The sequence below is a fragment of the Ursus americanus genome, chromosome 24, assembly GCF_024610735.1.
Source record: "Ursus americanus isolate L20-20 chromosome 24, mUrsAme1.1.p, whole genome shotgun sequence".
In the NCBI taxonomy this organism is placed as follows: Eukaryota; Metazoa; Chordata; class Mammalia; order Carnivora; family Ursidae; genus Ursus; species Ursus americanus.
The window spans coordinates 40,920,326-40,946,884 of NC_142150.1; the positions used below are offsets into that span (position 1 = coordinate 40,920,326).

At 48.6% G+C, this 26,559-nt stretch overlaps 3 protein-coding genes across 7 annotated transcripts in view; 1 reads left to right on the top strand and 2 right to left on the bottom strand.

Moving 5' to 3' along the window:
• The window catches only part of RELA (RELA proto-oncogene, NF-kB subunit), a 38,889-nt gene extending 27,401 nt beyond the window's left edge, over nucleotides 1-11,488 (bottom strand). Inside the window, exon 1 of the mRNA XM_087855034.1 lies at nucleotides 11,349-11,488. The gene's annotated coding sequence lies outside the window, so the exon portion shown is untranslated. The remainder of the gene's footprint in view (nucleotides 1-11,348) is intronic.
• A 31-nt stretch (nucleotides 11,489-11,519) lies between these two features.
• KAT5 (lysine acetyltransferase 5) lies at nucleotides 11,520-18,762 on the top strand. 5 transcript variants are annotated; one of them, XM_045775534.2, is made up of 14 exons: nucleotides 11,520-11,668; nucleotides 11,768-11,834; nucleotides 12,163-12,231; nucleotides 12,323-12,459; nucleotides 12,717-12,899; nucleotides 12,989-13,063; nucleotides 13,166-13,240; nucleotides 13,734-13,982; nucleotides 14,060-14,149; nucleotides 15,502-15,642; nucleotides 15,725-15,818; nucleotides 17,750-17,909; nucleotides 18,034-18,115; nucleotides 18,205-18,762. In XM_045775534.2, the coding sequence occupies exons 1-14, from the start codon at nucleotides 11,657-11,659 to the stop codon at nucleotides 18,337-18,339; spliced, it is 1,569 nt and encodes a 522-aa protein (XP_045631490.1). In that variant the 5' UTR covers nucleotides 11,520-11,656; the 3' UTR covers nucleotides 18,340-18,762. The 5 variants fall into 5 exon arrangements, with proteins under 5 accessions (XP_045631490.1, XP_045631491.1, XP_045631493.1 ...); XM_045775535.2 differs by having other exon boundaries at nucleotides 12,744-12,899; XM_045775537.2 differs by lacking the exon at nucleotides 12,717-12,899.
• An 82-nt stretch (nucleotides 18,763-18,844) lies between these two features.
• On the bottom strand, nucleotides 18,845-20,088 carry RNASEH2C (ribonuclease H2 subunit C). The gene is made up of 4 exons (XM_045775600.2): nucleotides 19,850-20,088; nucleotides 19,465-19,661; nucleotides 19,266-19,385; nucleotides 18,845-18,978 (listed from the first exon to the last, which is right to left on the bottom strand). The coding sequence occupies exons 1-4, from the start codon at nucleotides 20,019-20,021 to the stop codon at nucleotides 18,952-18,954; spliced, it is 516 nt and encodes a 171-aa protein (XP_045631556.1). The 5' UTR covers nucleotides 20,022-20,088; the 3' UTR covers nucleotides 18,845-18,951.
• Nucleotides 20,089-26,559: the final 6,471 nt, after the last annotated feature.

Here is a 26,559-nt window from a genome sequence, read left to right on the forward strand (position 1 = left end):
CTGTATACTTACTGTTCTTTTCTGTACCTGTTTTTATCAATTCCTATGAGATGAGTGCTGAAGTCTCTAATCGTGGATTTTTCTGTTTCTCCTTTTGGTTCTGTCAGTCTTTGCTTCATGCGTTTAGAAACTCTTATTGAATGCATACAGTTAGGACTTCCATGCTTTCTTGATGATATAACCCCTTTACAACTATAAAATCTCTCTCTATCCCTGGCAATATTTCTTGTTCCAAAGACAGCTATAGCACTCAATTACCAGGTCAAATGACTAACACCGCGGCTCCGGGTAAGCCCCTTTCCTGTCCACCTCTACCTTAGATTCAAATCCACATCACAAAAACTACTGAGATTAGCTTCCCCACCCTCCGGACATGACAGATCTCAAAACAGCGATTAGGCCGGATTGTGGAGAAAATAAAGGTTCTCTGCTTTCTCAACAGTGTTGCGACTACTGCATGGATAGGACTGATGAATCGATGGATGGACGCTCTTTAATGTCACAGACAAAGCCCATCTCTTCCTCCTGTGTCCCCGTCTGTCAGCCTACTCTACAGGCTTCTTTTTTGATTTCTAAAGCACTCTCAACCAGCAACTCTCCCAGATTCTCTTGCACATCCTCTTCCGGCCAGGTCTTCCACGCTCTGCCCAGCAAAGTTCCTACGTCCTCTGATCCATCTTCCGAGGACACCAGAAGCCCCCTCACTGTCACAATGATGTCACTTTGCATCCTGATCTCAGCCCATCCCTCGGGCAGCTCCCTCTCCAGTTCTCACTGTCAACTACTCCAAACCTGAACCTCCTTTTGTCCCTACACCCATGCACACCCTCAACAAAGCATCTGCTCTCCCACTCCCCCCAAAAAAGAGACAAAGGAAAAGGTTCTCAAACCTCACAAGACCTCGGCAGTGCTAAGGCCCCATGACGTCACAAGCTAAACATGCAGTCCTTGATTGAACCCAATTTATTTTAGCTACTATCATTGTGTACTTACTCTACTGAGACCTCTACATTCGATAGTTATTTATCTGTCACAACTACCGATTGAAAGAGGTGTAATTATTCACACATTATAGATTAGGAAATTGAGGCTCAGAGAAGTTAAATTACTTATTCAATCGGGTAGCTAGTAAGTGGCAGAGCAGGGATTCTTTCTGCAACATCACTTTTACTCAATAGTATGTTAAAACATTTTTAAGGAAGATAAGATCTGGGGCGCCTGGGTGGCTCAGTCAGTTGAGCATCTGCCTTTGACTCAGGTCATGATCTCAGGGTCCTGGGTTTGAGCCCCAATTGGGCTCCCTGCTCAGCTGAAGGTCTGCTTCTCCCTTTCCCTCTGCCCCTAACCTCACTCATGCTCTCTCTTTCTCAAAAAATAAAATATTTTTTAAAAAAGATAGATAAGATTTATTTTAAATAAAAAATAAAAGTAAAGAAGAAATAACAATGTAAAATAAATTCTTTTTTTTTTTAAGAATTTTTATTTATTTATGTGACAGAGAGACAGCCAGCGAGAGAGGGAACACAAGCAGGGGGAGTGGGAGAGGAAGAAGCAGGCTCCTAGCCGAGGAGCCCGATGTGGGACTCGATCCCGGAACGCGGGGATCATGCCCTGAGCCGAAGGCAGATGCTTAACGACTGCGCTACCCAGGCGCCCCAACAATGTAAAATAAATTCTAACCATAAAGTAATATTGACAGGATATAATCCAAATATATCTTTCATTGCACTAAACACGGGGGACTGAAATGCTTGCAAAAAAAGGTAAATTACCAGGTTAGGTTTAAAAAAAAACCAAACCAGCCAAAAATATTGTAATACTGGCATAAAAACAGACATACGGGCTGATTGGAATAGAATTGAGACCCCAGAGGGGGTCCTGAGTGGCTCAGTTGGTTAAGTGTCCAACTCTTGGTTTCAGCTCAGGTCATGATCTTATGGACAACGGATTTTCAACAAGAGTGCCAAGACCATTCAAAGGGGAAAGGACATGCGGCGCCTGGGTGGCGCAGTCGTTAAGTGTCTGCCTTCGGCTCAGGGCGTGATCTCGGTGTTGTGGGATCGAGCCCCATATCAGGCTTCTCCGCTAGGAGCCTGCTTCTTCCTCTCCCACTCCCCCTGCTTGTGTTCCCTCTCTCGCTGGCTGTCTCTCTCTGTCAAATAAATAAATAAAATCTTAAAAAAAGGGGGGGGGAAGGACAGTTTTTTCAACAGATAGTGTTGGGGAAACTGAATATCCACATGCAAAAGAATGAAGCTGGACCCTCGACTTACATCATATACAAAAACTAATCCAAATTGGATCAAAGATAAATCTAAAATTTTAATTTAGATTGGTATAATTTAATTTTAGATTGGTATAATTTTAATTTAGATTGGTATATGAAAGCATATACCAATATGAACAGTAGAACTATAATATCACATTGAAAGATGCTTTAAAAATGGAACAGGAGGACCTGGGGGGGCTCAGCTGGTTGAGCATCTGACTCTTGATTTCGGCTCAGGTCATGATCTCAGGGGTGTGAGATCAAGTCCCATGTTGGGCTCTGCGCTGGGCATGGAGCCTGCTTAAGATTCTCTCTCTCCTCCTCCCTTTGCTCCACGCCCCCCGCCCCCAGCTCATGCACTCGAATATTCACTACATAAATAAATAAATGGAACAAATAGGTATCTCAGGTTTGGGGATGGCTAGACAAAATCGCACAAAATGGTCATGGATCCCCAAACTAATAGATACATTTCATACAATTTAAATTAGATTTCTAACAAGTTTTCTCTTTTAAATGGTTTAAATGATTTTGAAGAATACTAAGCCTGGGAATAGTCAAAATATATAAAAAAGAACGGTCAGGGGGCCTTGCCTTCCCAGAAAGGAGGCATTATGAGGACACTATGATCAAATCAATATAGTATTTGCAAAGAAGTAGACAAATTTATGCAGCCAAGTCAGGGACGTAGAACTGGGTCCCTATCCATTTTAGGATTAATATATGACACACAGGGTATTTTGATTGAGCAGGGAAGAGCTGAATTATGTAATGAGAGGTGCCGATACACAGCTCACTGCTAATCTGGACCACAATGAAGTCCAGAAGGATCAAACACTTAAATGTTAAAAATAACATAGTAAAAATCTCATAAGAAACTTGAAAAATGAGAAGACCATCTTAACCAAGGCTGCAAACCCAGAAGTCATCATGGGAAGGATTGCCATCTTTGCTTAATTAAAAAAAAAAAAACCCTTAAATGCACACATGCCGGGGCGCCTGGGTGGCACAGCGGTTAAGCATCTGCCTTCGGCTCAGGGCGTGATCCCGGCGTTATGGGATTGAGCCCCACATCAGGCTCCTCCGCTATGAGCCTGCTTCTTCCTCTCCCACTCCCCCTGCTGTGTTCCCTCTCTCACTGGCTGTCTCTATCTCTGTCGAATAAATAAATAAAATCTTAAAAAAAAAAATAAATGCACACATGCCAAAGATACCAGCCACAAAGCAAAGGAACAAAGGACGGATTTAGAAAAGATATTTGCAAAAGCAAAGCTCCTACCAATCAAGGTGGGACAAACAACGTAACAGAAGCTGGGCTAAGCATATAGAGAGGCGACTCACAGGAGAGAAGCTCCAGTGGCCAACAAACACGGGGAAAGACGCTCAACCGACAACAGGCTCGCAAATGCAAATTCAAGGTACGCTACTCCCCCACTTGACTCATCAATCTGGCAGAAATTTAAAAGGCCTTTAAGACCTGTTGCCGATGGGAATATGGGCAAACAGGAATTTTCATACATTTTTCGTTGCTTAAAAAAAAAAAAAACCACAACCCACACATTTAGCTAATATTGAGTTAAACTGAAAATTCTTTCACTCCAGTAATCCCCACTCAGGGAAACCCATCCCTTACACTCTGCGGGATTTTTTGTAGCTGTGTTCGTGTTGGCATAAAGCCAAGAACAAAGCACGAGGCCCCAGAGAGCTGAATTCCACCTGTGGAATATGACAGGCACTAAAGAGTGAAGCAGGGCTGTTACACCTGGCTTGAAGGGAGTGCCCACGAGGTACTGCTGAGCGAGGGAAGTGCATTCGGTCAAAGCACTAAGAGTGACTGAGAAACCCCATGAAAACACATCCTGTGTATAAACATTTGCACATATTTACAATCCTATATAGGCACAAAAACACATGTGTTATGGCCATGTATTCATCAGGTTCTCCAGAGAAACAAAACCCACAGGATGGTAACACTGTTGGAGGTGGACCAGGCTTTGCAATGGTTGTGGGTCATCCAAGAACAGAAATATTTAAAAAAAAATTTTTTAGAAATATTTTTAAGCAAAAAGTATATTTGTGGTGAAATAAAACTTTAAAAAATAATTTATTTGAGAGACAGCGAGAGAGCACGCAGAGGAGCGAGTGTGGGGGAGGGGCAGAGGGAGAGGGGAGAAAGAACCCCAAGCGGACTCCATCCTGGGCGTGGAGCCCGATGCGGGGCTTGATCCCAGGACCCTGAGAGCACAACGTGAGCCAAAACCAAGAGGTGGATGCTTACCTGACTGTGCCACCCAGGCGCCCCATGGGGTAAAATAAAACTTTTGAAAAGCCTTCCTGAACCCTCCATCTTCAGGATGGTTCTAGGCAGAGCCCAAGTCATCCTCATGGCTCAGAGGACCACCTGATACGTGAAAGTATGTTTATTAGGAAAAATGCAGCAAGCACCAGATAAATGTTACCTAATAACAACGGAAGTCCACTCTTGTTAAGTTCGAGTAAGAAAATCTCACATAAACTTTAAGATGACACAGTCCTTAAAGGATTCCTGCCCAGCAGTCACTGCTGTAGCCACTCAGACCACTCCCCGAGTCTCTCTGCTGAGGTGGGGTCTGCGCTCCCGGGTTCAAATGATGTCTCTGCTAATCCTTGGTTCTATGACTTGGTTAAGTCCCCAAGGTCTGAGCCTTCATGGTTTACTTGTCAAATGGGTATAGCACCTAACCCCATGCGTGGGTAATTGGGTCAGACTCATTTCTCCAGCGAATGTTCATTAAGACTCCTTTGTGCAGGCACTGGGGAAATAGGGACTGATGACACAGAAAAAAAGAGCCTGACTTAGGAAAGTGGGGAGGGAAACACACAAGTCACCAGATGACAAGCAACTTGGGCTGTGAGGTCCAGAGGAAGAGTCATCTGAGCTGAGAAAGCATTATCACACTACCGAGGGGGCAAATAGGAAGAGCAGTGCAAGGTCAGAGGAAGGGCTCCAGGTGGGAAGGAAGTGTCCTGGACCTCCTGTGACAGGCATCAGCTCTTGTCTATTTCCAGCCTCTGAGGGGCCTCTCTCTCTCCCCACCCCACCTTTCTCTCACCTACGTACTCCCCACTCCCCACGTATGATCTTGCAAACACACAAGTCATTCTGTATCTTTCACACTATTTTATATATTTTTAAATAAAAATGACTGGGGGCGCCTGGGTGGCACAGCGGTTAAGCATCTGCCTTCGGCTCAGGGCGTGATCCCGGCGTTATGGGATCGAGCCCCACATCAGGCTCTTCCGCTGGGAGCCTGCTTCTTCCTCTCCCACTCCCCCTGCTTGTGTTCCCTCTCTCGCTGGCTGTCTCTATCTCTGTCTAATAAATAAATAAAATCTTAAAAAAAAAATGACTGGACAAAAACATTGAATCATTTTCCTGTAATAGACTTGTACTAAAAGTTTCAGACGTTCTGTAAAAAGATAATAATGGAAAGATTTTTCATTATGAACCAATACATCACAAGACTGTACATGTCAATGACAACTAAAAATAATCTCCATCTGATTCAGACATTTGATGAGAGAAAAGGTTAAAAGAATGGAAATGAAGGGCCCCTGGGTGGCGCAGTCGGTTAAACATCCAACATTGGTTTGGGCTCAGGTTGTGATTTCAGGGTCATGGGATCGAGCCCCGTGTTGGGCTCCACGCTCGGTGGAGTCTGCTTGAGATTCCCTCTCCCTCTGCCCCTCTTGGTCGTGCAATCTCTCTCTCTAAAATGAATAAATAAAAAATTTTAAAAGATCTTATTTGTCAGAGAGAGAGAGCATGAGAGAGCACAAGTACGGGGAGCAGCAGGCAGAGGAAGAAGCAGGCTTCCCGCTGAGCAGGGAGCCCGATGCAGGACTCGATCCCAGGACCCCGGGATTATGACCTGAGCCCAAGGCAGACGCTTAACTGACTGAGCCACCCAGGCGTCCCTAAATAAATTTTTTTTTAAAGGAAATGAGGGCTGCCTGGGTGACTCAGTCAGTCCAGTGGGCATTTTCTTGGCCTTGCTGCTGTCTACGGTGATTCTCAGACCTGAACCTTCCGCCTAGGACTCTGTGCCAAGGAGCTTTTACCCCCACGTTGAGTTCAGTGAGCATTTCAATGGATCGGGATCTTATGAGGCGTAACCGAGTGCACACTTTTGGAAAACGCAAGTCCACATTCATTTCCTCTGAAGAGACGAGTTCTTGGGATAAGGATCCTCCTGCAGGATCTGAGACTCCCAGAGATTTGGGGCCTGGGTGGAGAACCACAAGCCCCCAACAGGATCAAGGCCCCTGTCTTCTGGTCCCTGCCGGGCAGGGCCTTCTCTGTCACCCCTTTGGCCCACCTCAGTCTGCAGGTCCCTTCAGTCCCTGCCTCCATGGCAGTAAGAAGCAGCCATACTCAGGCTGCTCCTTGGTGTGTCGTGTCCCCAACAACCTTCATTCCCTGTTATCTTTTAAAACTTCAATCAGATTCGTTATTTTCTTGTTCCAAATTCAATGGCTTCCCATTGCACTTAGCGCAAAATCTGACTTCCTCACACGTGTGCCGTGGAAGGCTCCGTGACTGGGCCTTGCTAGCTCTCTGACTTCTAGATCGTCACCCCCCTAGTCACACTGGCTTCTCTTTCCTGCAGAACACTGAACTTGACCCCCTTACCCGCCATTCCTGCTGCCTGAAACATGCCGCCTCCAGATCTTCTCGGGCTATCCCTCCTCGTTTTTACAGTTTTAATTCCAGCATAGTTACGCTACCGTGTTAGAGCAGTGCCAGGTGTACGATAGTGATCAGCGATTCTGTACGACTCAGGGCTCGTGGTGGTACATGCGCTCTTCATCCCCTCCAGCTATTTCCCTCCTCCCTGCCCGCCCCCCCGAACCACCAGTTTGTTCTCTGTATTTAAGAGTTTTTGTCAGTCTCTTTTTCTCTTTGTTCATTTGTTTCTTAAGTTCCACATCTGAGTGAAACCGTACAGTATTTGTCTCTGTGTGACTGATTCCACTTAGCACCACACCCCCTAGCTCCATCCACGTTGTGGCAAATGGCCAGATTTCATTCTTTCTCTGGCTGAGTCATACTCCATTGCGCGTTTGTACCCGACTTCTTTATCCACTCTTATGGGTATGGATATATCCACTTTATCCACTGTCTCTTCATTCAGGTCTCAGGTCACATGTCAGCCCTACAGGGCCGTCCTGGCGGCCTCTACAGCCATTCCATCCTCTCCCAGCTGCAGCTGCTGTGCGGCTTGGATGGACGACCCTGGCTTGTTTAAACCAGTGGAATTCCATCCCCCCGGCCAGAGACACATGCCCTAAGATGGTTCATTCAGAGGGAAACGCACGACTTTCCTTTTGTAGCTGGGTGAGACATTATTTTCCTTGGACCTGGCCTCGGACACATGTAGCCCCCAGAGCTCAGGGCAGCTGTCCTGCGACCAGGAGAGAAGCCCACCTTAATGTAGGAGGAAGGTAACCATGAGGAGGCTGGAGTGGAAAGACAGACGCTTCATTGCTGATGACCCTGATAATGCCTTTGCATGCCTTTGGGCCATGTCGACCAAGACATTCCCTCGACCCCTTCTGGGTGGTAGAAATCCTGACTGACAGCTCTTAGAGACTGACTAGGCCTCACTCTCGGCCAGATCACACTGTTTTATCATCGACACTTACCACTTACCCCTCCACGGCGATTATTTTTGTTTTATTATGCGAACTGCTCGTGTCCATCCCCCTCGACCACGGCGATTATTTTTGTTTTATTATGTGAACTGCTCGTGTCCATCCCCCTCGAATAGGGGCCTCCTCTGTTTTCCCTCAAGTTGCTCCTGCACGGTGTGGCACTCTGTTGGTGCTCAATTAATGTTGTTGAATGCCTGATGCCCTGATCACCAGCTGCTTCTTTTCTCCTTTTTTACTCTCTTTGTTGTTGCTGTCCTCACTTCCGGGAATATCCCCAAGTCCTTTCTCTGGCCAGCACGCACTCAGCCTCTAAACTGTACGTCATGTATTAGATGCTCCGGGACCCTCCCTGGATCTGTCTCCTCGGAGCCCTAGCTCTCCTTCCCACCTTACAAGACCAATCGCTCTCAGCAGTAAATGTCAGTTCACACCTCTGGCTCCCTGGGGAGACCATGTGCTTAATCCATTTGACAGTTTTTAACTGAACGCCGACTATGAGTCAGGCCCTATTCTAGAAGCTGGGAAAACAGCACTGGACAGTCTTACACTCTAGTGAGGGAAAGACAGTTAACAAGTGAATAAGAAAAACACGATTCGACAGCTGGTAATCAAGGCTACGTAGGACAACGAAGCAAAGGAGGAGGGGGATGAGGTGGGTGGGGGATGGGCAGGCTTAACTGGGGAGGTCGGAGGTGGCCTCACTGAGAAGGTGACATTTGAGCAAAGGCATGCATGAGTTGAGAGACTGAGCCGGGTGGATAAATGGGGAGAAAATGTTGCAGGTAGGAAACAGCAAAGGACCAGAGAGAGGAACTTCCTACTATGTCCTGGAAACATGAGGAGGCCAGTGGGACTAGTACATTGTGAGGGGACAGCAGGAGAAGCAGAGTGGTAATGGGGCTGGATTTATACAGGGATTTTGAGTTTTACTCTGAGTAAATGACAAACCACTGGTGGATTTTGATCATCAGGGTGACACGGTGTGAATTATACACACACACACACACACACATATATACATGTATATACATATATATACATATACACATATTTATGTATATTTTAAATAATTTATTAGAGAGAGAGCACGTGTGCGCATGGACGAGTGGGAGGAGAGGCAGAGGGAGAGGGAGAAGCAGACTGCCTGACGAGGGCTCAATCCCAGGACCCTGAGATCATGACCCGAGTCAGATGCTTAACTGACTGAGCCACCCAGGCGTGAATTAATATTTTTGAATGATCCCTCGTGTTCCTATGGCTGAGGCCACTGCAATAGTTGTGGGAGGAGACGGTGGTAGCTTGCACCAGAGTGGCAGTGGTGAAGGCAGAGAGAAGTGACAGAGCCGAGAGTGTCTGCTGACTGACGGAGTGTGAGAGAGGTAAAGTCGGATGACTTCAGGTTCTTCGCCTGCGAAACTGGATGGATAGATCATCACCGACAGGGACAAGAAAAACAGCGGGAGGAGACAGTTGGGAAGGAAGACCAGGAGTTTGGTTTTGGACATGATCTCTAGGCAACTGGGCAGAGATGCTAAATGGGCAATGAGGACAGAATTGGGGGGGGAGGTCTAAGCTGAAGATATGAATTTGAGAAACCTTGGCATGTGAATGCTGTTTAAAGCCACAAGCCGACAGGGGATCATGAATGGAGAGTGTGGAAACAGACATGAAGTCGAGGCTGAACCTGGGGCCCGTGAATATTTAGTGGTGATGGACAGGAAGCAGAACAGCAAAGGAGATAAGGAGAAGCCATGGAAATTGGATGGGAACCAGGAGGGTCTGGTATCCTGGAAACAAGGACAAGAGTGTTCCAAGGACGAGACAAAGACCAACCATGCCAAATGCCACTGCCAAGAGGATCAAGAAGCAGCCATGGGATTAACGTGGGGTCACTGGTGACTCTGACAAGGCAGCAGGGACTGAACCAATGCTAACTGTAATACACAGCAGGCCCTGGATAAACATTTATTGATTTATTGACTGTGATCAGTGAATGGCCAATTTTGACAGTCTTCCAATTGTCCTGTTCTGGTTTTACCTCCTTCAATCCAGAGACAGTGCCACCAGGGTGATCCTTCCAAAATGCAGATAAAATCATTCCCCCACTTATATCTTCAATGCAAATCATGCTGGGATGAATAACTGGGAAGTTGTACGTATAAGGTAGGACGCTGTTTGTAATAGGGGAAAATCGGAAATAAGTTGGAATACTCAACAACAGGAAATTGGTTATGGCAGCGAAGATGAATCTAAACAACAAAACACAATGTAGCCATTAAAGAACTGCTAGTGAATACTTAGTGACAAGGGTTCAATTTATGTTGCTAAGCAAATGAGTTGGGAACAGCACAATATACACAATCAAGAACCTACTTTTGTATTGAACAGGCAACACAATAGTCAGTAAAGCAGAGGATGGCAAACATTTTCTGTAAGGAGCCAGATAGTAAATACGTTAGGTTTTGTGGACCATATCCCAGGCACAATTATTCAGTCTTAATGTGAAAGTCCTCATAGATAAAATGTAAATGGTGAGTATTTTGAGCCTCATAATTTTCATGTGTCAGAAAGTATTCTTCTTTTGATGTTTTCCCAGCCATGAACAAATATAAAAACCATCCCATTTGCTGTAGGAAAACCAGCAGAGGGTTGGATTTGGCCCACAGGCCAGTTTGCCCACCCCTGGTCTACAAGACAATCAACCAAAATGTTCACTATAGACATTCTCTCGTGATGATCTGAAATCATCCTTTTCTCCTCTTTATCTTGGTCTGTTTTGGGGAGACAGTTTCCTCCCACATAACTGTTTGGCTCATCCCTTCACCCCTCTAAAGCTTTGCTCAAATAATACACTTACAGCCAGGCTTGCCCTGAGTACTCTGTTTAAAACTGCAACCTCGCCCAAAAGAGATGGCTCTTTTGGCTTGCACTTTTTTTTTGGGGGGGGGGGGTTCTCATAACACGTATCACTTTTTCATATACTAAATAATTTAATTTTAAATACACTTGTGATCTATACCTTTTTCCTCCCAACCCCCAAGAGGTCAGGCTTCTTTACCATATTCACTAACGTATTATAGGCTCCTAGAATAATGCTTGGCACATGCTAGAGGATCAGTAAATAGCTGTTGAATGCATGCACGAATATTATTTTTTAAAATTAGAAACCTAATATACAAAACAAGCCGAAACATCTGAACCCCCAACCCAAGAAAGGAAGTCCACAAACCGCCAGGCACAAGGTCCGTTAGCAGTCCGGCCCACTTCTCCAGCCTCCCACTCCCCTCAGACCCGCCCCCGGCGCCAAGCACGCGCAGTTCCTCCCGGCGACGCCTCCTGCTGCCACTAGGAGACGCCCGAGCCCGGCCGTCCTCCAAGCACAAACCTTGTCCCACGTGATCCGCGCCGTATCCACGTGACCGGAGTCGCACCCGGTGGGCGTCACGTGACGGACTCCGCTTTCCTCCAATCGTTGTGCGCGTTTAAGGGATTCCGCCCCGGACCCGGGCCGAAACTTAAAACACCCCACTCTCCCGCCAGCCAAACGGCACGGCCGCCTGCTTCCAGCTGGGCAGGGGTGTCTCTCAAAAGTCTTCTTCTAAGGCCGCTTCACGAGACGCAGGCCTACAGCGCGTTCAGTCCCGGAAGTGACGTCTCCCAGAGGGGCCGGAAGTGGCAGTGGAGGGAGGGAAGATGGCGGAGGTGGTGAGTCCGGTGCCCGGGGCGGGGCGGAGGGAGCCAGGGGAGGTGGGTAGAACCCGAGGCCCCCCAGTAGCCGACCCTGGCGCCGCGCTGTCTCCCCAGGGGGAGATAATCGAGGGCTGCCGCCTGCCCGTGCTTCGGCGGAACCAGGACAACGAAGATGAGTGGCGTGAGTGACGTCGGGGGGCGGGGTTAAGGAACCTGAGGGCGAGGGGCGGGAGGGAGTCAACCGAACCCTCGGGAGGGGGTGGGGCCTCTCTAATCCCGGGGCGGGCGGGGCGCAGATACCCAGGAGGGGCGTGGCTTTCTGCCGCTCGGATGGACAGGGCGGGGCTTGGAGAGGGGGCGGCACTTGGTGACTGAAGGGGGTTTGGGCGAAAGCTTCCAAGTGCTGGGGTTTAGGGATCCGGCCCGGGGGTGGGTGGAGATCAGGTCTTAGGAGGGTGGATTCTCACCGTCTGGCTCGACTAAGGCTCCCGCCTGTGTTGTTCCCACAGCCCTGGCCGAGATCCTGAGCGTGAAGGACATCAGTGGCCGCAAGCTTTTCTACGTCCATTACATTGACTGTGAGTTCTGGGCTCGGGTGAGGTAGGGCTGCAGGGTGGGGTTGGGAGACAGCCTCTGGCATTCCTTCCTGAGCCATCCCCACTGCTGCAGTCAACAAACGCCTGGATGAATGGGTGACCCACGAGCGTCTGGACCTAAAGAAGATTCAGTTCCCCAAGAAAGAGGCCAAGACCCCCACCAAGAACGGACTTCCTGGGTCTCGCCCCGGCTCTCCAGAGAGAGAGGTGGTGAGTAGGTCCCCTGCTTCACCTCTTCTCTCCTGCCTCCTACTTTTTTCATCTCTTGGCCTCAGGGGCTTTTGGATGGGTAGAAGTCTGCACCCTTCCACTCTGGCTTCAGCTTGCAAAGGATGGGGGCCAAATTGTAGCTTCCAGAATCCAGTAGCTATTCTTATGTCCTTGAGAGGGCAGAGGGTGGGGCTTGATTACTCCACGTTGAGGGGCCCCTACTCCCCTTTCCCATCCCACCACCATCCCCACCCCAGAGGAAGACCCTGGACCTATCTCTACAGCCGGCCTCCGCCCAGGCCAGCGGGAAGACCTTGCCAATCCCGGTCCAGATCACACTCCGCTTCAACCTGCCCAAGGAGCGGGAGGCCATTCCCGGTGGCGAGCCTGACCAGCCGCTCTCCTCCAGCTCCTGCCTGCAGCCCAACCACCGCTCAACGGTACCCTCAGCAATTCCAGGGACCTTGCTTTCCTCGGAGGTCCCACCTTCTCTACCTTCTGACCCACCTTTCTTGGTTTCTCTCTGCAGAAACGCAAGGTGGAGGTGGTTTCACCAGCAACTCCAGTGCCCAGCGAGACAGCCCCAGCCTCAGTTTTTCCCCAGGTGAGTCCCCCAAACCCTTTTCTTCGTTTCGTCTCCCCTCTGGCAGCGCCTTTCAGGCTTCTCTCACCACACTCCGTTCTGTTCTCACCATTTTACCTGCAGAATGGATCAGCCCGTAGGGCAGTGGCAGCTCAGCCAGGACGGAAGCGAAAATCAAATTGCTTGGGCACTGACGAGGTAGGTCTGGGGAAGAGGGGAGCTGGGTGAAAAGGAGGGAACATCGGCAGGATGGAGAGTTTAGTGATTGGTTTAAAAATAAACAAGAAGGGGCACCTGGCTGGCTCAGTCGGAAGAGCATGCCACTCTCAATCTCAGGGTTGTGAGTCCAAGCCCCACCTTGGGTGTAGTGATTATTAAAAAACAAACTTAAAAAAATAAGTAGATAAACAAGAGGTAGTAAGCAGTGATGGTTGTTGGTAGGCTTAGGATCCAGGGAGAGTTGGTTCAGGTCAGTCACTGGGTGGTCTTTTTCAAACTGCAATTAAGAATTTTTCTAGTTTCCTTTTATTTGGAAAGTGGGGAATATAATATAGTACCAGCCCCCCCCCCCGCCCCCATAGGGTGGTTGTTAGGTTTGAAAAAGGAAAGCTGTGGAAAGGTTACGCGAGCCGTCAGGTGTCCGGCTTGAGCTGTCTTCTGTAACCTGATGTTTTCTACTGGCCCTGGGCAGGACTCCCAGGACAGCTCAGATGGAATACCGTCAGCGCCACGCATGACTGGCAGCTTGGTGTCTGACCGGAGCCACGACGACATTGTCACCCGGATGAAGAACATCGAGTGCATCGAGCTGGGCCGGCACCGCCTGAAGCCGTGGTACTTCTCCCCGTACCCACAGGAGCTCACCACGTTGCCTGTCCTCTACCTCTGCGAGTTCTGCCTCAAATATGGCCGGAGCCTCAAGTGTCTGCAGCGTCACTTGGTACGAGGGGCCCCAGGGGGCTGCTTTCCTACTACCCCCTACCCTGCCCCGGCCTCTGATCCTCCTCTCTTCCTCAGACCAAGTGTGACCTGCGACATCCTCCGGGCAATGAGATTTACCGCAAAGGCACCATCTCTTTCTTTGAGATTGACGGACGTAAGAACAAGGTCTGTGGCTGAGGGGCAGCGGGGGGTCACTGGCACTGGTGGTCTGGGGGAAGTTAAATGAGCAGCTCTCTCCTGCTCAGGAAAACACTGAGCAGTCTGGTCAGCAGATCAGCTCATCCCGCTTTTGTTGAGTTCCTGCCGTAAGGCAGGTGTGGAGGTATGAAGATGACCAGTAATTAGACGAAGTCTCAGTTCACAGTCCGTGGACAAAACAGATTTGCCAACATCCCAGGGATGTGTGTCATGAAACAAAGGGTGGGTTATGAGGACCTGGAAACGGCCAGCAAAGCTTCCCACAGAAGGCGATCTTTGATCCTTGACATAAAGGATAGGTGGGTGAGGGATCCCAAGCAGTGGGGTTCTGAAGGGCAGGCATGGGTGTACAGATGGTGTGAAAGGTAGAGATCGTTGTGGCTGAAAGGCAGAGAGGATGAGGCAGGCTCTTCTAAGAGAGCTCAGATGGTGAGAAGGTGGTCAGTTGGGGGAGGAGTAGGGGTCACTGCAGGTTTGGGGCTTCAAACCTGCCTTAGTCTGTGGCTGTGGGAAGGAAGAAGGGAGTCATGTGGATGCACTGTTAAGACTGTGAGACCACTCCTGGGCCATAGAAGGCAGCGAGGGAGAAGCAGGTATCTTGAACCGCAGGGGAGAGCTCTGGCTTGGGTGCTGAGGAAGCTTGAGGGAAGGGTGCTGCTTTCACACTGTTCTGTTCTTACGTGTGGACTTTGGCGTCCAGATGGCAGTGCCCAGCAGCTGGTTAAAAAGCCATGTCTGATATGCAGGAGAACATACGCGTAGAGGTAAAGCAAAGCAGCAAGATTCATCATTTTGCTGGGGCGACCCCTAAGGCTGTTACTTTCCATTTCAGAGTATCTTCTCTGCATTGTAGGCTAGATCAGTCTCTTGTAGGTGTGACCGCAGGCGGGAGTGTGTTGTGGGTTTTGACAGGCAGATTCCTAGACTGTCACCAGGGAAGAGCTGCTCTCCGAAACCTTGGCAGAGTCTGCCTTCCTCGAGACGTGCCACCATCTGTTGATTGTTGTTGCTACACAGAGGGCAGTAGAAGCCCCCCCCCCCGCCTCCAGAAGGACTTAGATGGAGGTATGGGGAACAGGGGTAAACCTGCCCCAGCTCCCAGCAAGGGATCTAGCTGGTCAGACACTACCCCGGAGCTGGTACACGGGCGCCCTGACACTGAGAAGTCGTTCTGCCTGAGCAGCAGGGACGGCCTGGCTAATGGAATGGGTCAGGCCCCAGGGAGGAAAGCCCGTCACCGATCAGCGTCTGGTAAAGAAACCAAACAGCCACGTTTAAGACAGGGGACCCAGAGTGGTGACAGGCCTTTTCCTTTGCAGAGTTATTCCCAGAACCTTTGTCTCTTGGCCAAGTGTTTTCTCGACCACAAGACATTGTACTATGACACAGATCCCTTCCTCTTCTATGTCATGACAGAGTATGACTGCAAGGGCTTCCACATCGTGGGCTACTTCTCCAAGGTGAGCACTCACCCGGATCCTCTCTCAGCTCTGCCCTGAGCTGTGTCCCCTCCCCCCCAACTCACCCACCCCCGTTTTCCAGGAGAAGGAATCGACGGAAGACTACAATGTGGCCTGCATCCTGACCCTGCCTCCCTACCAGCGCCGCGGCTACGGCAAGCTGCTGATCGAGTTCAGTGAGTACCTGTGCTCTCATCTGGGGGCGGGTACCTGCAGGCCCAGGCCGGGGGGGCGGGGGGGGGCAGCGCTGCCATCCTGCCTCCCCTATACATGGGCTAGGTTGCTGTGATTGTCAGCCCTGCCACCGCAGGAGATGGCCAGAAAGAAAGCTGGGACTCTCCCAAGGTTTTTGCCCTGCTCAGGGTGACTGCCCTGCTCGTCTGGGCTAGGTTTTCAGCCCCTTACTCTTCCTTGGCTAAGGTTCTAAGCACCACCCAACTTTTCCCAACTCTGATTCCTATGCTCCTGCCCGGGGCCCTGGGCAGAAGCCAGGGGAGCCCCTGTTGCACATCGGTCTGGTTCTGGGCCATCCAGCAAATTCCCGAAGGAGGAGCAGTGCTCCGTTTCCCTCGCTGTGGCCTGAGCCTTGCAGACAGTGGATGTTCACAATGCTGACTCAGCAAAAACAAGGAAGCACTGACACGTATGGCCTTGGCCTCTGCTCCTTGGATTCAGGCAGGTCCGTCTCGTGAAGCCCACGAGGGACTCTGCCCCTTCATACATGAACTCTTCGGTGTCCCCCAACTGCAAGGCCCCCTTCTGCTTCCCAGCAGCTTTCCCCGCTCCATTCAGTTCACCACTCACGGAACCCTTGGGATAACCAAGCTCTGACCTGGGAGACAGGAGGGAGCCTGAGCTGTTTGGTGAAGACACAGAGGCTTGACTTGATCAAGGTCATGGTCCATTTGAGGAATTTTATTAATAGAATGAGGCCAAGATGGGGTCCCATCCTCAAGAAACCCATAGTTTGGTAGAGTGGGCACTTAAAGAAAATGAATCTAAGCCTTTAAAGTCAAACCTCAGTGGAGACAGGAATCAGACAAGGTCACCAACGTGATGTGCTCAGTTCTGCCCAGCCGGAGCGGACAGGTGCACCGGAAGTGCCCAATGCAGGCAGTTCTTGAGGGCAGGTTGATGTTCACTGGGGAGGGGCTGGGAGCTCCCTGTTCAGGCGAGTGTGGCCTCCAGCTGATCTGTCAGGACATGCACTGGAGGGCCCAGCAAAGTTGAGGAGGAACCCAGGTGTGCCCCCTTCCCCTTCCGTGCTGCGTTCCTCTAAAGCAGCCGCCTCTGTCCCTCTCCCCGCCAGGCTGCTCCGCGGAAGTTGCAGGAGGCTGGACCAGACTGGCTGATAAAGATTGGGGGGGGGCGGGCAGAAGGGCTGTGACCTAACGTAATTATGACTGAGGGTGAAGAAGGGCTTCTAGAAGTAATGGAGACACCCCAGGACCCTGAAGGAGAGAATAAAGACTCTGCCAAGAGAAACAAAGCCATATAAGGTTTTGCAGGGCCTGAGGGACTCACTGGGAACTGTCTGCCAGTGGCCAGTAGTCCGCAGGGTAGAGGAGGGCAGAGCAGTCAGAGAACCCCTGGAGAGGTCAGTTACCTGCTGAGGAATGGCTGCCCTCTGACCTGGGAAGTTCATTGGTGCCTCTCCTTGCTTCCTGTCAACACCTAGTAGGGCCATTGCGCCTCGGGTCACAGCTAAGGGGACTGATCTGACTGCAAATCCAAATGTCCTCAGGCCTAGACCCCACGTGGGGTTTGCCTTCCCTCCTCACAGACCCAGGCAGGGTCTGGTATGATGAAAATCAGAGGCACTTGCCTTTCGTGTCATTTTCTCTGCACTCCCCTGGCTCCTGAGTACTCTTCCAGGTGGAGTCTCGCTGCTCCCATCAGTATCCTCCACAGCACAGAGATGAAGAGCTAATGCTCATTAGTTCTACGGGGAGACAGACGCAGCAGACAAGCCCCATGTGCCAGGTCACAGAACTCCCACGTGGCAGGGCCGAGATGGGAATCAGGCAGTTCACCTCTGTAACTCCTGTTCTGAAACGTTGGTTGCACAAAGGTGTGATCGCTTACCCTTCCTGCTCCCTTGCTGTAGGCTATGAACTCTCCAAAGTGGAAGGGAAAACGGGGACCCCTGAGAAGCCCCTCTCAGACCTTGGCCTCCTATCCTACCGGAGCTACTGGTCCCAGACCATCCTGGAGATCCTGATGGGGCTGAAGTCAGAGAGCGGGGAGAGGCCACAGATCACCATCAAGTGAGCCCGGCCCTACCTCCTACCCTGGGGGTGCATGGCATGGCCCGTCCTCACGCCTGGGGTTCCTGGGGGCTTGGGGCAGAGATGAAGGCCTCCAGAGGACCTGATCTTTGCCCTCCCACAGCGAGATCAGTGAAATCACCAGCATCAAGAAGGAGGATGTCATTTCCACCCTGCAGTACCTCAACCTCATCAACTACTACAAGGTAGGGAGGCAGGCGGGGGACAGGCGTGTGTCGGGCTGCAGAGTGCGGGCCCCACGTGGGCTGACCCCCTGGGCCCATCCCCCATCCAGGGCCAGTACATCCTCACGCTGTCAGAGGACATCGTGGACGGACACGAGAGAGCTATGCTCAAGCGGCTCCTTCGGATCGACTCCAAATGTCTGCACTTCACGCCCAAGGACTGGAGCAAGAGGGGAAAGTGGTGACCCGATGCCGTGCACAGCAATGGCAACAAAGCAGAACTGGAGCTGACAGCACATCCCACCCCTAGCGGGGCCTCCGAGAGGCACACCAAGGGAGGTGGGGCTGAGGACAGCTCCATAAGGAGAGGACAGGCCTGATAGGGGATGGCTGGTGCCCAGCACCAAGGTGAGCTCAGGGCTCAGGTCAACTCCAAGGTCAGCTGGCTGCAGGTCTGGGCCTGCTATGAACCAGAAACTGGACGGAGCCAGGCAGCTGTGTACAGCAAGATGGGGGGGGGGGGGTGCACTCTGTACAGAGGGCCAGTGGCTGTAAAAATTTCTTTTGTAAAGTAGGAGTTGTGGGGGTTGGATGCTGGCTGCAGAATTCTGGCCTCTCTTGCCCTCACTGCTCCCCCCTCCCCGGCAATAAATTGTTTCTATAGGCCAGAGCCATGAAAGTTTCTTCTGGGAGAAGGGGCAGTGCCAGCTTAGGGACTCCTCCCAAGGTGCCCCACAAACTCACAGGTGCTGTGAAGAGCTTGTTTATTGGGGGTGATGGAATCCGTGGTTCCAAAATGAAGAGCTGGTTTATTGGAGTGAAGGGACTGGGTGGCTTTCAATGTCATGTTCCGGTTCTCAGTCCTCAGGCACCTGTGCGTGAATCTGCAACAGGAGTCACCTCTACCATTGGATTTTGGACATAGAGTGACTGGGTGGCGCACATGTTCTAGGAGGGACCTGGCTACTCAGAATGATAGCCCCTTCTAGACAGGTCAGAGGTGGGGAAGCCACACTGCCCCCGACCATTCTGATCCTCCATTCAGACCCAGGCTCCATCTGCCCCATTGTACTCCCCAGCCCTGAAGCCCCATATCCACTTGGGCAAGATTCTGGACAACCCATGCAGTAATGGATGGGGCTGGAAGAATGAGGGCCATCCACCTACTCACCGCTGCAGCCAGGCTGGGCCAGGTTAGGGCCCCGCGCACTTTGGCATCCGGCCCGGGGATGGTCTCCAGGCCCCACAGCGTGAAGCGGCTGAAACTGGCGGTGGCTCCGATAAACTGGTCCTGAGGAACGGGCCTGGCTCAACATCGGGGCCACCAATGCCGCCCGCACCTCCCTCCAGCCCTGTCCCCTTGTGCTCACAAAGTCCCGCTCCAGCGCCTCGGGGGGTTCCGCCAGCTCCTGCTCCTCTCGCTCGTCATTCCATGAATCCTCCGAGAAGTCCTTCCCCACCAACATCTCTCCCTTTTCTTCCATCGCCATCACGTATCCCACGAGGCCCGGCGGCACCACCACCTCCTCGCCCCGTAGTCTACGGCCCCGAAACGACACTTCGAGTCCTGAAGGAGGCAGGTGCAGAGCCTCGGTGAGGGCCCTATTCAGGCCTTGCGGGGCAAGCCCCTTGGGGCCCTCCCGCCACCTCCAGTGGACCACGGTCCCCAGGAGTCCTCGCGCCGCTCCTCACCGAGGAGAGTGCGGCGGGGGCGCGGGGGCTGCCGGGAGCCGTAGTCCGGCAGTGAGCTCTCACCATCGGGACCCTGGCGCATGGCTGGGGTGAAGAAGCGCTCCACCGGGGCGGGCCCGCTAACCAGAACCTCGCAGGGCAGAAGGTGCAGCGTGGCGAGGGCGGCGTCGTGCAGCGTGCCGGGGCGCAAGTGGACGCGGCACTTCTCGACCGTCTTCTCGTCGCCGCTTTCCATCCTCCGCCGCGATTCCGCCGCTCGCGGACCAAGGCCAAAGCTGGCGCGTAGAGCGCGCAGAGTCTGTCGGGAAGCCGGGGACGATCAGCGCAGAGGCTCTTGGGAGGTGTAGTTCTTCCCTGAGGCCCTCCGAGCCTCTGCGAGCCCCGCCTCTCTGTGTTCAAGTTCCAGTCTTTTCTTCTTGAAAATGTTTTTCAGTGGTACGCTCATCTTGTAAAAAATTAAAACTATTCCGAAAAATACTTTTTAAAATGTTATTGGTAGGGAGAATTGTTTGTGTGTTTTACGGGGACATCAGCCCTTCTTCAAATACATTGGAGATATTTTATCCGAGTTTGTGGTTTGTTTTCCAAACTGTGACTTTAATTTTTTTGTGGTAGATTTATCAACTTTTTCTTCTTATGTCTTTTTTGTTTTTGCAATACTATTTCTTTTATGGGTTCTTAATTCTAACGTTTATTAGATATATTTTGTTAGATATATTTTGTCAAGTTCTTTTATAAAACAAGCACATACAAAACTGGCAATTAACGTTACAATTGCATTTAATTTAGATTTGAAAAAGTGAAACACACCTCCAGACATACAGGTGCTGTGCGTGATGTTCTGTTAAACACGAACAATTTCACAGAACATCAACGTCGGACGAAGTCACTCTGTGACATGCAGGATGAAGACAAAAACAAGATCACTCTATAATCATGTGAACATCAACGAAGACAGGAACATTGTCCAAACCACAAAAATGATGAAACATCCCTCCACCTTGGGTAATAGAAGTGACATTTACCAATTACAGCTTTAGCTTTTGTCTAGGTAAGATTTGTTAACATATCCCATCCTAGAAATACTCCCACTTCCTGGCAGTATCCAATCCAGAGAAAAACTGTGGCTTTCTTAAACCCTCCCCCAAATCACCTAGCACAAGCCCAAATCCTATAAATCCTTCCTACACACCCTTTTACTGAGATGCCCAACAGTGCAAGAGTAATAAACTCATTTGTTCAACTACAGATGTGTTCCTGGTAGTCTTTGGCTGGAGGGTATTAACAGATTAGAGAGTCCTGCTTTAGTTTTCTATCAAGAATAAGACACATAATACTATTTATTCATGTCTCCTTTTATGTCTGTCTGTGCCATTATGAAGTTTTCTTTATATATAATAGTTACTACATATTTTAAATTTATTCCTAGATAGCTTTTGTTCCTGGTATAAATTAGATTTTTTTCCATTTTATTATTATTTTTTAGAGACAGAGGGGTGGGGAGGGGCAGAGGGAGAGGGAGAGACTTTTTTTAAGATTTTATTTATTTATGAGAGAGAGAGAGAGAGAGCGGGGGGAGCAGCAGAGGGAGAGGAACAAGCAGACTCCTCGATGAGCGCAGAGCTCGGCTCAATCTCATAACCCTTAGGTCAATACCTGAGCCAAAATCAAGAGTCAGTTGCTTAACAAACTGGGCCACCCAGGTGACCCATTTTCCATTTTATTTTTAACCATTATTTATTTAAAGCAGAGGTTGGCAAATCTCACATATGATCTCTGTCACAGTTACTCAACTTTGTCATTGTAGCATAAAAACAGCTATAAACAATATGCATATAAATAAGCATGGCTGTCTTCCAGAAAAACTTTTTTGCAAAAACAAGAAGTGAGCTGGATTTGGTCGGCAGGCATAGTTTTCAGGAAACTGTTGATTCTCACACATTAGTTCTTAAACCAGATAGATACTGAATTCTTCTGTTATTTCTAAGAGTTTTCATTTTATTTTCTTGGGTCTTCCAGAATTAGTCCTTCCACTTCCAAACAATGATAACTTTGCCTCCTCACTGCATTGTGTAATTTGTAGCATTTTCTAGCACTTTCAGAACAATCTCACATTTACTAGTATCAGTGGACCTCCTTTTCTGTTTCCTGAAATTTTCACGGGAACGCTTTGCTATTTCACCAATAATCATGAAGCTGTTTTTCGGTTTGTTATACATTCTGGTTAAAGCTATACAACTAACTGTTTTTTTGTTTTTTTGTGGTTTTCTTAAAGATCTTATTTATTTATTGGACAGAGAAAGACAAAGCGAGAGAGGGAACACCAGCAGGGGGAGTGGGAGAGGGAGAAGCAGGCTTCCCGCCGAGCAGGGAGCCCTATGCGGGGCTGGATCCCAGGACTCTGGGATCATGCCCTGAGCCAAAGGCAGACACTTAACGACTGAGCCACCCAGGCACCCCAATGCTATTAACTGTTTTTTTAACTCAGGAGTAGATGTTGGATTTTATTTTTATATTTTTAGTTCTGCAACTTTCCCACAGTCTGGATTCTACTGATTGTGTTCCTAGGGTCATGGTCATCTGTCCTATATTTCCTGCAAATTAGTAGTGAGTTCTAGAGTTTCATCAGATTCTCTGGGGGGAGGAGGCAAGACTATTTCAAGGGGGTGGCATCTTTTTCTGTCAGGGGATACCTCATGTCTCTTCTCTGAGAGGTCAGCAGTCATGGATGATCACTGTCTAGATCCTTTCATTCATTAGGGGCTACGAGACTGATATTCTAAGTCCACCATTCTTGTTTTATTTTTTTTTAAGGATTTTATTTATTTATTTATTTATTTATTCGACAGAGATAGAGACAGTCAGCGAGAGAGGGAACACAAGCAGGGGGAGTGGGACAGGAAGAAGCAGGCTCATAGCGGAGGAGCCTGATGTGGGACTCCATCCCAGAACGCTGGGATCACGTCCTGAGCCGAAGGCAGACGCCTAACGACTGCGCCCCCCAGGCGCCCCTGTTTTATTTTTTAAAGATTTTTAATTTATTCATTTGAGCGAGAGAGAGAGAGAACAAACAGGGGGAGAGGGAGAAGCAGACTCCCCGCTGAGCTGGGAGCCCGGCGACGTTGGGCTCGATCCCAGGACCTGGAGATCATGACCTGAGCCAAAGGCAGACGCTTAACCATCTGAACCACCCAGGTGCCCCCTAAGTCCACCATTTTTCTTTCACTGTCTATAATACTTCTATAAAGACAACTCCCCCTCATCAACTTCTGGTTGCCCCTTGGTACAGTGAATATAAGAAGAGCAAAATAATTGTTTGATACTTTCCTTTTATTTCTGTTTTTAAAAATAATAAATGGTTTCCCTGGCATGCTCCAACTATGACCTTTTTAAAAAAATTATCATCATTAAAGAGTAGATTTTTAACATTTTGATATAATTTAGCTAATTGTGGTTATTATTCTTTTTTAAAAAAAGATTTATTTGTTCTAGAGAGAAGCAGAGGGGTAGAGGGAGAGGGAGAGAGTCTTAAGCAGACTACGCTGAGCAAGGAGCCTGATGCAGGGCCGGATCTCACAACCCTGAGATCAGGACCTGAGCCAAAGCCAAGGGTCCTGCGCTTAACCGCCCGAGCCACCCAGGCATGCCGTGGTTCTTATTCTTATCAGTCCCCACATTGTCGCATCTTGCCAGTGCAAGCCTCTTCAAGTTACCTCGTGAGTCTTTTTATGTGAACTTTTTGAGTTTTGTATAGTTTTTTTGCTTGTTTTCCAGAATCACAAGATGTTCCTGGCTCATTTGTATCCCATTGTTTGTACACGTGTATCTTTTTTTTCTGCCCCTAGACTTGAATCATCCATTTCTACAAGGATCCCTGGTTTTCTTACCAGGAAATTGTATTTACTAAACCAATGTGAAATTTGATGTGCTCATTGCCACTAGATTGTTTCTAGATGTTTTCAGTCGACAAAGCTAGGAGATATGTAGATTTCTCTCTTAAAGGGAAAATACATCACGAGATCCTACTGTTACTTCTAGGACGACGGGGCTTTACTAACCTCATTGCTTGTACATTTGTATCCTGTTTTTCTCCTGCACTGAAAAATGCCAGTTCTCATCCACTTGGTTTCCCACTATATACGCAACAGTCTTGGAAGAAAAATAACAGCGCCACAACTAACAATAACATTAATACACAGTTTAAGCATTTATTTTGTAGTTTCCTTTGTCCTTAACATATATTCCACTATAGATATATACAATTCAATTACTGTTTTTAAAAGTCACTGAAATGGGGCGCCTGGGTGGCTCAGTCGGTTAAATGTCTGCCTTCGGCTCTGGTCATGAGCTCAGGGTCCTGGGATTGAGCCCCAACTTGGGCTCCCTGCTCAGCATGGGGTCTGCTTCCCCCTCTCCCTCTGCCCAACCCACCCCCTACTTGTGCTCTCTCTGTCTCTCAAATAAAATCTTAAAAAAATAAATAAATAAAAGTCACTGAAACATTAGAAACATTGTTTATTCCTTTAAAATATTAGCCTAAATTTATGTACATTGAATTCAATTTCCTGATATTTTGTTGAGGATTTTTACACCTGTGCTCATGAGTGATACTGATCCATAGCTTTCTTTTCTTGTATCTGGTTTTGGCGCTAGGGTGATGCTGACCTCATAGAATGAGTTTGAAAGTATTACCTCTGCTTCTATTTTCTGGAAGAGATTATAGAGAATTTTTGTTGTTCTTTTTTTTTTTAAGATTTTATTTATTTATTCGACAGAGATAGAGACAGCCAGCGAGAGAGGGAACACAGGCAGGGGGAGTGGGAGAGGAAGAAGCAGGCTCATAGCGGAGGAGCCTGACGTGGGGCTCGATCCCACAACGCTGGGATCACGCCCTGAGCCGAAGGCAGACGCCCAACGGCTGTGCCACCCAGGCACCCCTGTTGTTCTTTCTTAAATAGGTTTTCACTACTAGAAGTCACCTGGGGAAACAACCAGGCCCAATGCTTTCCTTTTTGGAGGGTTATTAATTATTTGTTGTTGTTGTTCATTTTTAAATAGATTTTTATCTTTTTCAGATTTATCGCAGTATTATTGCTAAATTATACGATATTTAAATTGTACATCATGATGATCTGATGTGTGCGTACTCTGTGAGAGGGTTCCTCCCAGCCAGTTAATTAACACATCCATCACCTCACATGTTTATTGTTATAATTATGTTATATATTAATAATATATAAGGGTATCTATGATACTTTATATACTTATTAATTATTGATTCAAATTCTTTAATGTATATAGGTCTATTCAGATGATCTATTTTTCTTTTTTTAAAAAATATTTTATTTATTTATTTGACAGAGAGAGAGACAGCCAGCGAGAGAGGGAACACAAGCAGGGGGAGTGGGAGAGGAAGAAGCAGGCTCATAGCGGAGGAGCCTGATGTGGGGCTCGATCCCATAACGCCGGGATCACAGCTTAACCGCTGTGCCACCCAGGCGCCCCCAGAAGATTTTATCTTAATGAAGTCCCAATAGTTCATTTTTCCTTATGCTTCCCTTGCCTCTGGAGATGTGTCTAGTAAGAAGCTGCTATGGCCAAGGTCAAAGAAGTTGCTGCCTGTGTTCTCCTCTAGGATTTTGATGGATTCCTCTCTCACATTTAGGTCTTTCATTCCTTTTGAATGTATTTTAGTGTTTGGTATAAGGAAGTGTCCAATTTCATTCTTCTGCATGTTGCTATTCAATTTTCCCAACACCACTTGTTGAAGAGATGGTCTTTTTTTCCACCGGATATTTTTTCCTACTTTGTCAAAGATCAGTTGACCATGTAGTTCTGGGTCCATTTCTGGGTTCACTATTCTGTTCTACTGATCTATGTGTCTGTTTTTGTGCCAGTACCAAACTGTCTTGATGATTACAGCTTTGTAATACAGCTTGAAGTCCGGAATTACGATGCCTGCGGCTTTGGTTTTCTTTTTCAACATTACTTTGGCTATTCGGGGTCTTCTCTGGTTCTGATATTTCTTTCTCTATAAGGTGTACATTCTTTGATATGTTTTTTATTTTTATTTTTTTTAAAGATTTTATTTATTCGACAGAGATAGAGACAGCCAGTGAGAGAGGGAACACAAGCAGGGGGAGTGGGAGAGGAAGAAGCAGGCTCATAGCAGAGGAGCCTGATGTGGGACTCGATCCCACAACGCTGGGATCACGCCCTGAGCCGAAGGCAGGCGCTTAACCGCTGTGCCACCCAGGTGCCCCTTGATATGTTTTTTAAAGATTTTATTTATTTATTTATTTAGAGTAAAAGTGCCAGCGGGGGAAGGGGCAGAGGCAGAGGGAGAGAGAGAAGCTCAAGCAGACTCAACGCTGAATGTGGGGGGATGTGGGATCTCACAACCCTGAGATCATGACCTGAGCTGAAATCAAGAGTTGGACACTTAGCCGACTGAGCCACCCAGCCGCCCCTATTCTTTGATCTTTGATTTATAAGATAAATTTATAAGATAAATAGGAAGGCTTATATTTTTGTTCTGGTGTTTACCATTGTATTTATACCTTTAAAAAAAACCCTCGGTTTCAAAACTCTGTCTGGCTTATCCATTTTTACTCGTACTTTTAACTCCCACCTATTGTCTGTTTTATCAGTCAGGGTCCAATCAGGAGGGAAATCACACAGTAATTTGAACGGGGGAAGTTTAATATAAAGAATTATTAACTATAACAGGGGACTGAAGCACCAAGGCATTGGCCAGTAATAGGAAAATGAAC